This window comes from Syngnathus typhle, linkage group LG7, assembly GCF_033458585.1.
Source record: "Syngnathus typhle isolate RoL2023-S1 ecotype Sweden linkage group LG7, RoL_Styp_1.0, whole genome shotgun sequence".
Lineage (NCBI taxonomy): Eukaryota > Metazoa > Chordata > Actinopteri > Syngnathiformes > Syngnathidae > Syngnathus > Syngnathus typhle.
Genome location: NC_083744.1, coordinates 11,997,842 through 12,012,367, shown reverse-complemented (window position 1 = coordinate 12,012,367; position 14,526 = coordinate 11,997,842). Strand labels below are relative to the sequence as shown.

The 14,526-nt window shown below is 39.7% G+C and overlaps 1 protein-coding gene across 1 annotated transcript; it reads right to left on the bottom strand.

The window, feature by feature from the left end:
* Window positions 1-1,118: 1,118 nt before the first annotated feature.
* calb2a (calbindin 2a) lies at window positions 1,119-13,396 on the bottom strand. The gene is made up of 11 exons (XM_061284283.1): window positions 13,094-13,396; window positions 7,992-8,068; window positions 7,813-7,902; window positions 6,452-6,532; window positions 4,412-4,468; window positions 3,862-3,939; window positions 2,986-3,041; window positions 2,861-2,900; window positions 2,708-2,761; window positions 1,748-1,819; window positions 1,119-1,571 (listed from the first exon to the last, which is right to left on the bottom strand). The coding sequence occupies exons 1-11, from the start codon at window positions 13,182-13,184 to the stop codon at window positions 1,455-1,457; spliced, it is 813 nt and encodes a 270-aa protein (XP_061140267.1). The 5' UTR covers window positions 13,185-13,396; the 3' UTR covers window positions 1,119-1,454.
* Between the last annotated feature and the right edge of the window lie 1,130 nt (window positions 13,397-14,526).

Below are 14,526 nucleotides of genomic sequence, written 5' to 3'. Positions count from 1 at the left end.
GGAAACACCGGCGAATACGTGTTCCGACCGTCAGAAAGAGCAGCTGTGGCTGTGGTGCCAATATTCCAGCCTCCCTCCAACAAAGCCTTCTTCTCTTGGATGTAGTAATTATGGGCTATCATGCAAGGTTTGCAGGATTGACAGTTACAAGTGCTGCCGTAGTTCAGACTCTAGTGGCTATCAAGTTTCATCCACACGCAAAATGGTACCTAATTCGAGATCGGGTGAAAACTGTTGTAGGCTTGTTAAAAGGATGCAACTGTCGCCGTAGTGTGGTGGCTATCAAGGTTCCTTCACCCAAGAGGGCACCTGATTTGAGACTGGGTAAAATCTGCTCTGGAGCTTCTGTGCAAATTTTGGCTCCTAAATATAAAATGGTCTTTGCAGTTTTCATTGCGTAGTTGTCATCACATTTGCTTCACATGTGAACTGTCTCCTCTTCAAAACAAGGCCTGCTGCCTTTTTTTCTTTTAAAAATTACATAATTTAAACCGGCTGCTGAATTCTTCCCAGTGATGGACATTTTATTTCATTTCTGTGTCACACTAAAACTTTAATGGTTCTAACTAATTAATGTGGGTTTTCCTCTGCACCACTCAAGATGGAAGGTCGTTTTCCTGCTGTATAATTTAGAATTTAAAAGTATTGTCAAATAAATTACACGGTATTGACTAGAAATGTAATACAGCAATATCATCTAAAGGTGATCGTTTTTTTTGTGCTGTTTTATGAAAGCTTCAGAGCAAAAAAAATCTTGCTTCATTTAGTACATGTTCATAATAACACCTGTCTGCATTTTGTTGCATCAATTTATTTCCTTACAAATTAACTATTAGAAATCGATTTATAAAAATGTGTTGTTCTGTGCATTATCCAGATATGTTTGAGCAAGGCACCTAAATTGTCCGAGGGCTCCCGGGAAAGTTGGCTACTCTCCTTTGTGTCACTTTTTTTTGTTTGGTACCTATAATTTTGTGGAATACAAATTTAAACAAAGAAGGTCAAATCTCTGACACTGTTGAAATGATAAATGGGACAAAGTAAAGACGGTGTAGACAAGCACTCACAGTAAAATAAGAAAGGATATGTATAGACAAACATAGTAATTAAAAATGAAGTCATGTTGAAGCATTTTATTGAGATTTCCAATTAACACTATCGGCCAAAAACCGACATTGCAATTCCAAACATATCATGGCATTAAGTTAAGTTAAGACTTCAAATTGAATATTCAGACTTGCTACAGGATTAAGAAAAGATCACCTTAGGGGTGAGAGGTCAGGTTGCAGAAGGGTTCATGGAGAAAATCTAAATAGTGCCAATGGTTCATTTCATTTGGAATTAGCTTTGGGAGAAGATGGGAGGTCGGGCGCAGGCAGCAGGAAGGGAATGTTCTACTGGGGGAGCAGGGGAGGCGGCAGACATAATCATACACAACAAGAAAGGATCAGGAATCATTGAATTGGCTCCCTGCAGAGGACGATTTCAAGCTCTCCGCGGTAGAGCTTCCCTCCATCAGACAAGCTCATGATGCTCTGCTTGTAATCTTTCAGGTTCTTCAAGTCTGCCTCCTGGAGGACAATAAATGAACGGTTACATATAATGGAGTCAGCAATGGTTAAGGTGCAACTCCTGTCACCAACAAAAGATGATTCTTTCAATGTGTTCCCAGGATGAATAGTTCATTTTAAGGTTCTGAGGATATTGTATATTATAATTGCCAGTTTCTGCTGGACTCTTATCTTACCGTCTTGTTTGTCAGGCAAAGGTCTCGTAGCAGGGCGTCCAACTCGAGCTCATCAATGTAGCCATTCCCATCCTGAAAAAAGGCAGCAGAAACGCATGGGACGCTTGATTAGTTGCCTTCATAGCATTTCGAAATACATAACATGTATCTTTGTCAATTCTTGACTGAATTGTCCTAGATCTTGGAAAAACAAAACCTTTCTACCGTATTTTCCGGACTATAAGGCGCACCGAACTATAAGGCGCACCTTCAATGAATGGCCCATTTTAAAACGTTGTCCTTATATAAGGCGCACCGGACTATAAGGCGCACCATTAATGCATCATGTCAGATTTTTAATCCAAATCAGATCATTCTCCCTTTTATCGTTTTTATTTCAACTTCAGATGCAACAAATTACTTTATAATCACAAAATAATGATCCATAGTCTTTTTGATTCATGATTCATAGGCTTCAGCGGGCCACTTATGATTGATTTCATGACACGATGCTTTGGGCCAGTTTAAATTGAAGAATTTGGTCCATATATAAGGCGCACTGGACTATAAGGCGCACTGTCAGGTTTTGAGAAAATGTTAGGTTTTTAGGTGCGCCTTATTGTCCGGAAAATACGGTAGTCTGAGGAGACATTTGGTCAAGCAGAGAACCGTGAGAAATCGAAGCAATGTGTGAAGCACTCGACTTCATCGTGTGCTGTTACGCACTTGAGACTTAATGTGGAGCTCTTGCTGTGAGCCTTGTTAAGGCTGAACTGACTAGACACACCATGGAAACACTGGCAGCAGCGGTCTGTGCTCCTGAAGCAACACTTACATCAGAATGATGACATTAATTACTCAGCACTTGGCCCTACGCACGCACTGTCATCCATTCACACTCCACCTTGAGTCTACGTTTTCTCTATGATTGTTTTAATGGCCTGCTCCAGAAATACATTACAATTTTGATCCATAATATACCTTGTCGTAGAATGTGAAGATTGCATTGAACTGCTCACTGGTCAGCTTGACACCCTTTAAAAATAAAAAAGATTCTCTCACTTAAAGGTCAAAATGAATGATCTAATAAGATACATCATAGAGGCCTGTTTCTATTTATATGCTGTACCCTACCTGGAATTTGAGCAAGAAATTCTCCTGAACAGGTAGAAGTCTAAAAGAAAGGTCAAATTCATCAATGACGCAGACAATGGGTTTCAACCTAAACATTACCCGAGGGAAATGAAATTGCACATTACCTTGCCATCTCTGAAAGGCCCAGTTTTCCATCTCCATTCAGATCAAACATCCTGAGCTACAAAAGCAAAGCAAAGCAGTAATGGGAAGAGGCAGAGGCGCACGAGAAAGGCAGCTTATTCATAGGCTAATGTCATTTGCATAATATTTCAGTGAGCAATAGAAAAATGGATTGCAGTTACGGTAAATCGAACTTTTCAAATTGCATCTACAACTTTGTACAGGGCAATGAAGGGACAACCTTATAGTTTTTCCAAGGTGAGTGGGGAAATTAAATGTATTAGAGACGATATTACTTTTGTAATGTTTCTCAAATTTCTGCCCACATAACACTGTTGAAAAGATCGCTTTTAATGCTTTTAATTTCTGCAGTCTTTTTATTGGAAGGAAATCAAGCTGAAGAAATAGTCAATCGTTCTCACACATTTAATTACTTTTCAAATGCCACACTCATCGCCAAAGTTGGTAGTTGTTCTCCAGCTGAACCTTAAAGAGTGAAGCCATGTATAAGCAACCTGCTTCACCAAATCAGGTCAGGTCACCTTTGGGGCTTCCAAGAACTAGCAGATGTGACCACATCTGGCTTGGAAACATTCAAGCTGCAGGACACAAGCTGCCCAGACCACTCAGGAGAAAAATGGGGGTTCTCGGAGTAAAATTACACAAAACATCACCTTTCGTCGGTCTGTGTTAACTACGGGCTTTAATTTAAATAAAAATAAGTTAAACTCTACATCGCTAACCCAATTATTTTTTATACCTCCTCTTCTCCAAATAATATTAACTACAAGATTAATAGGCAAACATACAATCCATGTAAAATAAGTATAAATGTGTGTTTATTTGTGAGCGCTATTGCACATGGGAAAGCGACTTACTATGGTGTGTGTGTACTCGTTAAGCTTCTGCTCGTCGTAGTGTCTGTTCGCCTTCTTCAAGAGGTCCGACAGAAAGCCCTGAGCACACACACAAAAACATAATGTCCGGTAATATACTGTAGAGCTTACTTCTTTATTGTCACATTCAAATTATATTTGAGTGAACCACTCAAGTCTTTAATCGCTACAGAAAAGTAAAAAAGGCTTTGTATTTTTTTATTTTAGGGAAAACAGACAGGAAATACTTTAATTTAATGACACTATTATTAGAAAAGAATAATGTGCAAAAAAGGTAAAAGTCCAAATATGTGGGTGTTAGTTTTATAAAATATTGACCAGTGTTGAAAATGGCTTGCTCTGTGGAATGTAAATGATTGAACAAACATGCATTTTTTGAAAAGTGATCATCTTGGAGGTTTGAGGGGGAAGGGACAAAACCAAATAAAAAATGATCACTTGTGTTTTTGTCATGGTTGCAAACTGTGTTTAATGCCTTTTCCACCACTAAAGGTGCCATTGCTGGGTAATTTTATTAAAATCTCATTCAAACCTTCAATTCGTTGGCTTCGATGTAGCCACTGCGATCTGTATCGTATCGTCGCCATGCCTGAAAAAAATGGGAAAAAGAACAAATCATTTTTTTTACTTCCAGCAGAGTGCGTTAAAGAAACTGCGAAGAAACACCGTTCCAACCGGAAAAAGAAGAACTCTATCTTCAACCATAGCTAAAGGAAAAAAAGGACAGAAAGATACAAGGCAAGGCAAAGACATTCATTTTAATGAATGTTTGAATCCAGTAGCTGTCCACGTCCAAAGGACTCCTTGTCAAAGATGGATGGCCCCCTCCCCCCTTTCTCCTCTCCCCTCCTCTCTTTCCCGTTTGCTTGGCTCTGCAGAGAACAGTTAGCAGCGGTGTTATATATTATACATGACCCTGAAAATAGAAGGTCCTGCTTTCTCATGCTAACCCTTTAAAATCTCTTTGCTCGCTTCCTTCTCGACACACCCTTCAACAAAGACCAATGAATCCGACATTCCCGTTTTATGTTCTCAAACTCTGTCTCTCAGCTTCCCATCGACATTTCATTAAGTTTCCTCTGTGACTGTTTGCAGTCATCCATTGATTGTATCCTTCAGGCATTCTCCTTTGACTTTCTCTCGTTTCATTATTTCCTGTGAATGACATTGGGGAGAATGACATATCCCCCCCCCCCCATGCATGCAATTGGTTCTTAATTAGCTACGTTCTTTTATTGCTGCAAAATTTAAAATCTGCCCTAGTGTTATCTTCAAGAGCAGGGATTTGCTAGATTAAATTGTTTTATATTCCATGAAACTTTCAACACTCTAAGGACAGTTTTGTGTTACTTCTACCATCATTCATAATTTATACTCCAAATAGTACCGAAGGTCTTTTATGCAAACCTGAAACTGTTAAATGGATTTTTTTAAAATATATTTTCTGTAAATAAACGTTTACTGAAATGACCCTTCATCAGAGAAAGATTTTTTGTTTTCATTGCTGTGCTAATAATGTTTCAGGGCTCACATGTTTTGCATGGAGCATCTGGTGGAGATTTGGCAGTCACACCGATATTTGCATCGCCTTCTTTACATGTTTGAACTCAAAACATGACAGGAACTAACTTCACTGTGCATAAAAGATTGGGATTTGTTTGCTGTATTTGATAACCTTGCCTCAGGCCTCTTTAATAAAGAATACATCAACATACCACCCTTTACACAAATGCCAAAAGCTGATTAGCTTCATCTTGTGTTCCAGCCAGGTCAGAACAGAATCTGATGATTGTGAGGCAAAAGACTGTGAGTTCTCCACCATGAAGAAAATGTTATGTTGCCTTTACATTTTAGGGGCTCCATGTAGTCATCACTGAACATGAACGATTTCTAAAAATTTAAAGCTATGATTGACTTGGCTGAGGACTATTTGCAGGCAAAGTCTCTCGTTCTCTGGGTGAGAGTACTCTCAAATGGCAACTCCCATTGAGAAATACAATTTTAGTGTTTCATAATTAATTATACGTCATGTTTCAGTGCACACAGCAAGTCGCTCGTTGACACAGATAGCCAGCAGTACATTGGAAAGTCAGCAACATACGCACTCTTACATCGGGCTTTCATGGCAAAGGAGACTTCAAGCCAAATCTTGTGGAGACAAAGCAGCATAAGATAAGAATGATAATGAAATAATATAAATAAAATGAATAAATAAATATCAATTAAATAGGGTGTCACAGTGGGGTACTACTTAGCACATCCGCCTCACAGTTCAGAGGTTATGGGTTCGATTCCATCTCCAGCCCTCCCTAGGTGGAGTTTGCATGTTCTCTCTGAGCCTGCGTAGGTTTCCCCCGGGAACTCCGGTTTCCTCCCACATCCCAAAAACTTGCATGGTAGGCCGATTGAGCACTCCATGGATGGTTGTCTGACTCCATGTGTCCTGCGATTGGCTGGCAACTAGTTCAGCCTACTGCTTGATGACTGTCGGGATAGGCTCCAGCACGCCGGCGACCCCCACGGGGACAAGCGATGCAAATAATGAATGGATGGATAAATAAAAAATGCTTACCGCCATGAACTCAGCACTGGAACTCACAAATTGTCTGAAGCAGAGCAAAAAGTTCTCTTCAGTGGGAAGAATCTGGGCCAGCTACAAAGATAGAATGACACACAACCAGAAGAGATAAGAACAAAAGATAGAGGAGTCAAAGCTCCTATGCAATCGCAGCTGTGAAACATCTTGACGGCAACGTTGCAGATGGATAACACCTGCATGAAAATTATAACTTGTAGATGCCCAAGGTAGATCTTTTTTTATTCATGATTTTGCATGTTCTGGGGTCTCCACAAGAGTGCTCAATAAAATCATCAACCTAGGATTATCAAAAGAAATGTATATCCTTGAACCACAGGTGTTAGATCACTGGGTGGGAGAGTCTGGTGCTGGTCTAAACTGGTTCAATGATTATCTAAAGGACAGGAAGTTAATTTGTTGAAATTGGAGTCTCAATCCTGATTTCCCTATTCTTCAACCTCTAGGTCGGAGAGTACACAACTATTGAGTGGCCTATCGCAAATATGCAGATGACTCACAGATCTATGGCTTACTGACGGCAGGTGGACAAGGCCCTATAGATTCTCTCTCCTACCGTATTGAACAGATCAGAACATAACTGAAATCATTACTTCTGGCCTACGGAAACAAAGAGAAGTGTTGTCAGACACATTGAGTTGTTCTGTAATCAAGTGAGAACCTAAGAGATGGACTTAAACCTGAATTTTACCACATATTGAATCACGAATCTCATTATTTCCAAAATCAAAGAAGTCTAGTCCGAAGATGACTTAGAGAGACAAATTCATTGCATTTGTCTCCACCAGGTTAGACTACTGTAACAGCCTGCTGACAGTAAAATCTGGAACAGCCTTCCAGCAGTGTGAGACAGTCCAGGACTCTGACCATGTTCTAATCTAGACCAAAAGCAATTCTTTGAGCAACTGAGGGTCCCATTTTCATGCCCAGCGCACATCTAATGCAAAGCATGGTCTGGAGTATTCTTTCTTTTGGTATTTTGTAAATGCATGCAGTATGAAACATATGTTTGTGCCGTTGTGGGCGTGAACACAGCCCACTTGCTTCCCTGCCAATGGAGGCGGCTCACCTCAATTTCTTTGAATTCAGCACTTAGGAGATCAATACGCAAAAAGGACATTTATAAGACACTGCAAGGAAATTTATACTCGCGGATGATGTAAAGTTGGCCAGGGCGATCACCAGAGGTGGGACGGAACAGACGGAAGCTCATTGTGCAGACAAAAGGCGATGGATGACAAAGTTCTAAAAGTCGCTTTGCATGTCGAACATGCCATTTTCATTTTCAGTGCAAAGTTCTAGGTAGAAGAATACCAAGCATACACCCACTATCTTACCTCTGACATCTCAATTCTTCCATCTTTGTTCTTGTCGAACTTCTGCATGAAGTCCTTCATCTTATCTCTGAATGTTGGTTTTGAAGGGTCCTACAAATATCCAACATACATAATTAAGTAAACATAAGATGTGAGTAAAAATACACAGAATATTTCGAATGACTGCCTACGTGACTCACCACGCCGGCTCCCCTCCGGGCTGATTCCAGCTCCCGAAAGAAGTTCTCCAACTCCTTTCCTTCGATATAACCATTGCCTTTTAGAGAAATGGGACACAAACACACACATTTGGAGACTTTCAACTTTAATTTAAGAGGTTCCACCCAAATCGAGCATTTATCATAGCAGTCACACCAAACAGAGAACTTCAATAATCAGGCGCCCAAATGGACTTGACAAGTGTGATACTTGTAAATATAATAATAATAGGACAGCACGGTGGCGCACTGGTTAGCACGGCCGTCTCACAGTTCAGAGGCTGCGAGTTCCACCTCCAGCCCACCCTGTGTGGAGTATGCATGTTCTCCCCGTGCCTGTGTGTGCGCTTGGGGGGTGGGTTGAAGGCACTGGAGAAGTCCAGAAAGAGAATCCTTGTCTTTTTTTATCCTCTTATACCTGAATTGTATTGCATTAGTCCATTCTGGAAGTAATTCGTAGAGCATGGGTCTCTGTTTTCCTCCAGGACGTAGGACATTTTGAATCTTATTTTTGTTTTTTAGTCTGAGATGTGAAAAGCATGACTGCATCATTTTGCTGACTTGAGGATCAAAGGTCAGCACCATATTGTAGATAACTCCCAGATTGCGGGCTTCAATCGGGAAGGACCATTTTGTCTTGAGACAATCATATAATATAATTATGTTTATTCCGGTATTATAAACTGAGAAATATAAATGCCATATTTAAATTCTCCACTTCAATCACATCCTGACTTTTATTGAATTTCAAACACATTCCAGTCCCTTATAAAGGAAAAATGCTAAATACTAATACTGTCCAAATACTTTGGATCAAACTGTATGCTTTTTCTGACAAAAGCTTTTTATTCAAGCAGCTGCCCCCTCTCGTGTGCATGCTGGTACTGATTTAAACACGAGCCTTTCAGCTGTCACACGCGTCCTTGCCTTCTTAACCTTTTAAATAACGTAATGCCAATACCGAGAAGCTAATTATGGAAAGACACCTTCTAGGATTTTGAACACGATGATTCAGAGGCGACTTCTCTTATAAAAGTGGTACCGGGGAAATCAATAGTGAATGGACAGAAACGCAGTTATTCAGAAAGCAAATATTGCCGCTCCTTTCACCAAGGTAGTACTGTACACGTGATGTGTGCAAACATTTTTTACCGAGCCCATCAAATGGACAGATGGCTCCAAACGACTTGACTAGCTACTTCTGCAAAGCCCTGGAAGGCAGCACTGCCTCATTTAACATTAACAATGATTATCATGCCATCTACTTCCGCTCCTCTTCCTCAAACTCATCAACTCGCTCTCTCATCTTCTCCGCCTCCATTCTGTTGACATTTAGCAGCTTTGTTCTATACAGAGAGATTTGGTTTGCGCGTGTGTGAGTGTGTGTGCGTGCATTTGTGTGTTGGTCTCTAGGGACATGTATGTGTGCCTTAGTGATGTTATCACAACTCATAAATGCTTGCTCCTGCTGCTTCCATAAGTAGGACAGCCATCCCGCTATGAAGCTTCTCTCCTGTAGGTCTCACTGACATTTAGCTCTCTAGGGAGAAATGACCTCTGAAACAATTAGTGCAAGTACATGGTGAGTAAATCAGAGTCAGAGTCAGCTTTATTGTCATCACATATGCAATTGATAAAGAAAATCAACAACAATAGACTGATTTATCACTAAATGTGTGTGTTTTTTGTTTAAGTTTGCATATGGAAATGTTAATTCCCAAGATTTACTATAAATAGTTTGTGGTTTATCTCAGAGCTGCAGTGTACGATACGTTGCACGCTGATTACTGGTGCAAAGTAGACTATGATGATCTCTTTGCAGTGATTTTCAGTACATACGCTTTTATATTGATCGCTAAAGATGTTATACAGGGTGTGCAAATGAAAATGGGATGGCATTAATGCTTGACTTCAATTATATTTCAGATCATTTAATTAAATGTGAAATCAAAACTTTTTTACGGTACTGGGCAATCTTGAATCTATAGTTTCCTTCTTGGAAAATGATCAATCTTTTGATTAAGGCTTCTTCACAAGTCTTGCTGCATTAACTTTTGTCATCAGTAGGTGAAGAGCAGGTTGTTTTTTATATATATTTTTGAGGCAGGTAAAATTTAAACTCGTGTTCTACAATCTATCAGATCTTTTCACTTCAAATCCATTTTGGAGGATACATTTCCAGCCGTCCATTTATTTTCCAAACTGCTTATCCTCACGAGGCTCGCGGACATGCTCGGGCCTATCCCAGCTGTCTTTTGGGCGGTAGGCTCCCTGAACCAGTCACCAGGCAACAAACTGACAAACAATCATTCACACTCACAATAACACCAATGACAATTTGGAGTGTTTAATCGTCCTACCATGCATGTCTTTGAAATGTGGGAGGAAACTGAAACACCCAGAAGAAAATTCATAAAGGCATGGGAATAACATGTAAATAACACGGAGCTGGACTCAACCCCCGCACCTCTGAACTGCGAGGTGGACCAGTGTGCTACCCACCGTGATGCCGACAGGCAAAGTCACAACCACAAATACTTCCTGCACCTATTTGTACAGGTGTCAAACTCAAGGCCCGGGGTCCGGATACGGCCCGCCACATATATATATTTATATATTTGACCGGTCTTTACTCGTCGGATTTGAAAACGAGTTATTTGTCAGTTTGTTTTGTAGCTTTTACTGTTTATAATATGAGGTGGTCATACATTTATTTGGGTTGACAGTCATAATGGCCCTTCGAAAGAAGCTATGACTACAATGCGGCCCGCGAAAAAAATGAGTTTGACACCCCTGCTTTACATGAACCGCATACTTTGTATGACAATTATTTTATTACATACATGTAAATTATAGAAACTGCGCTCTGCTCAGTAAAACTCAAAACTTTCAAGTCTGCAAGTTAAAAGGTTTGCAAAACCACTTTATCCCTACACTAGTGTACACAGTAGCGTATTGCATCACACATCCCAAGAGATGCTTGTTAAGTCGCCTTACTCTTGCTTGAGTTTCTTATTCTAAAACGCTTGGAAGGGTAAGCAGTATTAAATGCATTTTCAAGGATATGTCACGAACATTTGGCATTCAAAGGAATTTGCAATCTAGCCATTTCAAATGTTTAGTGTAGGTGATTTTGATTCATATTCAATATTATATAGGCAGCTTAACAAAATGTGTTCTATAATTAGGAGGAGGGAGTGCAGGTGATATTTTCCAAAAATGCTTTGAACAGAATAAATAAATAAATAAATAAATAAATAAATAAATAAATAAATAAATAAATAAATAAATAAATAAATAAATAAATAAATAAATAAATAAATAAATAAATAAATAAATAAATAAATAAATAAATAAACTGACAGATACAGCAGAGAAAGATGAGAAGGACACAGCACAGAGGAGCTGCAAGACGCAGGCTTACTTCAGAAGAGATTTGATCCTGCACCGACAGGGTAATATAAGTGGTTCCACCATCTCTGGAAGCATCACCTCCCGTGTATTTTAAACTTCAAATTCAGTGATGTTTGCACAATCTGATCAAACAAATTAGCTCTCCATTCTTTCTGCTGACCAAGAAGACACTGAGTGAATGAATGAACTCACATACTGCATCCAAGTGTGTTGATGCAAAGGCCACATTTGATTAGCAAAGTAGCTGCAAAGGACAATATGTAAAAAAAGGACTTCAAAACCAAAGCAGTGGTGATCGCAGAGTAGGCTATACAGCTCCTCATTCCACCTTCATTTCTCTGTGGAATAACTTAAAGCAAATGAGCAGGCGTCGTCGAAAAAAGACCGCATCAGGGCAGGGCAGATATAAAGCAGCTTGAAATGGCTTACATCATTTTCAGTAGAGTGTGTGAGGATGTTGACTGGTTCAGAAATTAGCATAACGTTAAACTTACAGTAATCAAATAGGAGATAATCACATAACTGAATAAAAATTGTCTGTGTGATGTGAGTTGCTGAAATGTTTAGTGATCTAGTAATCTCTCATTTTTCGCTGGGGTTACGTTCCGAAAAGAACCCATGATACGTGAAATCCGTGAAATCTTTATATTTTTACCATTATTACGATCCCTATGGGGACGAACGGTACAGAAAAGGGATGGATACATGTGTAACATTGAAACAAAAGAACAAAACTTGTTTTCAGGCCCAAGCATTTGTTTAACAGAGTAATAAATGCTTTCTTACAAATAACTACAGTAAAATAATAATAATTGTAATTATTAATATTAAATATGTACTATATAGCAGGACAAATTGCAACTATGGGGAGTATATATATATATATATATATATATATATATATGTATATATATATGTATATATATATGTATATATGTATATATATGTATAGCTATATATATATATATATATATATAGAGAGAGAGAGAGAGAGAGAGAGAGAGAGAGAGAGAGAGAGAGAGAGAGAGAGAGAGAGAGAGAGAGAGAGAGAGAGAGAGAGAGAGAGAAAGAACTGTCCCGTGTCCAATTGATCACGCACGGAAGAAGGGGGTGGGGGAGGAGAGGATGAAGTACGACAGTGATAATTCCATGCTGACAGAAACTGATCAATAAAACCTATAGTAGGGAGCTTTTTTTTTTTTTTTTTACTGAATAAAGCTGTCACCTGACACTGCACTTATTGACAAAACGTCGACAATCATGCTTATTAATGGAAACCGAAACTGCAAATTAATTAATGTCTCTCAAAAGCATTTATTTTGGTTCTTTGCGGTTATTTGCAATACTGCCTATTTACATGATTGTTGAAAAGCGTCTTGCTTTATTTGAGATTTTACTCAGTAATTGTGCGTTTATTATTAAGCATGTGCGGTCGTCTTCCCTTCTCATTCGTGATTCTTATTAAGTATTGATTCGGAATTTATGTGTTGGAAATAAATTAAATTAATCCAATGAACACTTTGACTTTCCCTTCTTTCGCTTCATAACAGCTTGCATGATGTATTTACATTCTTCACGCTTTTTATTTCATCACCCTTTTAACAGTCCTTCAAAAGTCTGCAGTTGAAGCCAAATAAAAAATAACGTAACTTGGAATAAAACAGCCTCACCGTCGGCATCAAAATGCTTCCAGATGTCGAGGAACTGGGACGCGGTGACTTCGGCCAGGTGCAGGTGAGGAGGCTGCGCTTTGTTGGCCATGATGCTCTGCGGATGCCACACGTCTCAAGTCCGCTGTTAACTTTTCTGTGGCTCTTGTCAAACTCGAGCTTCGGACCCACAGTGGCGTGCTGCCGCTCACGCGCTGCTTTTTAACTCCGTTCTGACCGCTAGGGGAGCATTTTGCACCTTCAATATCTAATCGCATCCATTCTCTGAGCGTGCGCTCAATGTATTCCTTTGCAGCGTGTTTTCTTGCTGCTGTGCATCTGCGTGTGCTCGCGCGCGTGTTTAAGCGTGTGTGTTTGCCAATGTGTGTGAAGCTTCACAGACATTAATTAAAACTCACACACTAATCCCATTCACCACATTGCCTCCTGCAAGCAGTGATTAGCCCACATAAGAAATATAAATTGTGGAGAGAGAGATAGAGAGAGAGAGAGAGAGAGAGAGAGAGAGAGAGAGAGAGAGAGAGAGAGAGAGAGAGAGAGAGAGAGAGAGAGAGAGAGGGGGGGGGGGTTAATTTAGCATCCACTAATTACTGAAATAAAATGACTGCTTAGGACCCATGATACAAACAAAGGCAACAATGTAACAAAGGCAAGTTTTTGGGGTACACACGCCTAACTTGTGTGCAGGCAGTGTGGGATCGATTCTTGCTCAGTGGCAGTCTGCAAGTGGGTGTGGCTGGTTATTTGTCTCTATATGTGCTCTACGACTAGCTGGCGACCAGTTCAGGGTGTAGTCTCCCTTTTGCCTGGAAATATAAAATCAATTAACCCAGTATTTTGAATTGCATGGACATTAATCGTGAACTTCTTCCTATGAAGACAACGCATATTGCCAAAACAAAGCATTGCAACCTGTGCATCCTTTCATGAAGATCACGCTTTCACAAGTGGGTACAAATTCCGCACATAAAGGTCAATGTTGATTAGGTCATCCTAGAAAAACATTTCAAGAAGCAAATAGTTTTTGGGGGGGGGTCATCACACATGTCAGGAATTGCCACTGGGTTTTATTTTTTTTTAGGAATTACCATCACACACACATTCACGCACACGCACACCACACACGCACGCACGCACACACACGCACACACACACACACACACATGCACACTCACACACAAATGCACGCTCACGCATAAATGCACACACGCGCACGCACACTCAAAGTTTATCATTTTAATTCCATTTCCTAACTAGATGTATTGTGTATTTGTTTTTAAAATACTGTATTTAATATTTCTTATGAAGCAACCTTGATTTTGCAAGTCTGGCATCTAAAGGAATTAGTCAATGTACTTTGACTATATATCCTTGCGCTTTCATTTTCTGCTTGGCGAGAATAAGTCAAAGCTCTGCTTACTTTATTTTGTTTG

Coding starts and splice junctions, on each gene's coding strand:
- calb2a (XM_061284283.1), bottom strand. CDS start 13,184: ATGGCCAACAAAGCGCAGCCTCCTCACCTGCACCTGGCCGAAGTCACC. Junction 6,533..7,812: donor GAAGAATTGAGATGTCAGAG/GTAAGATAGTGG, acceptor CTATCTTTGTAG/CTGGCCCAGATTCTTCCCAC. Junction 4,469..6,451: donor CCAGTGCTGAGTTCATGGCG/GTAAGCATTTTT, acceptor CATTTTTTTCAG/GCATGGCGACGATACGATAC.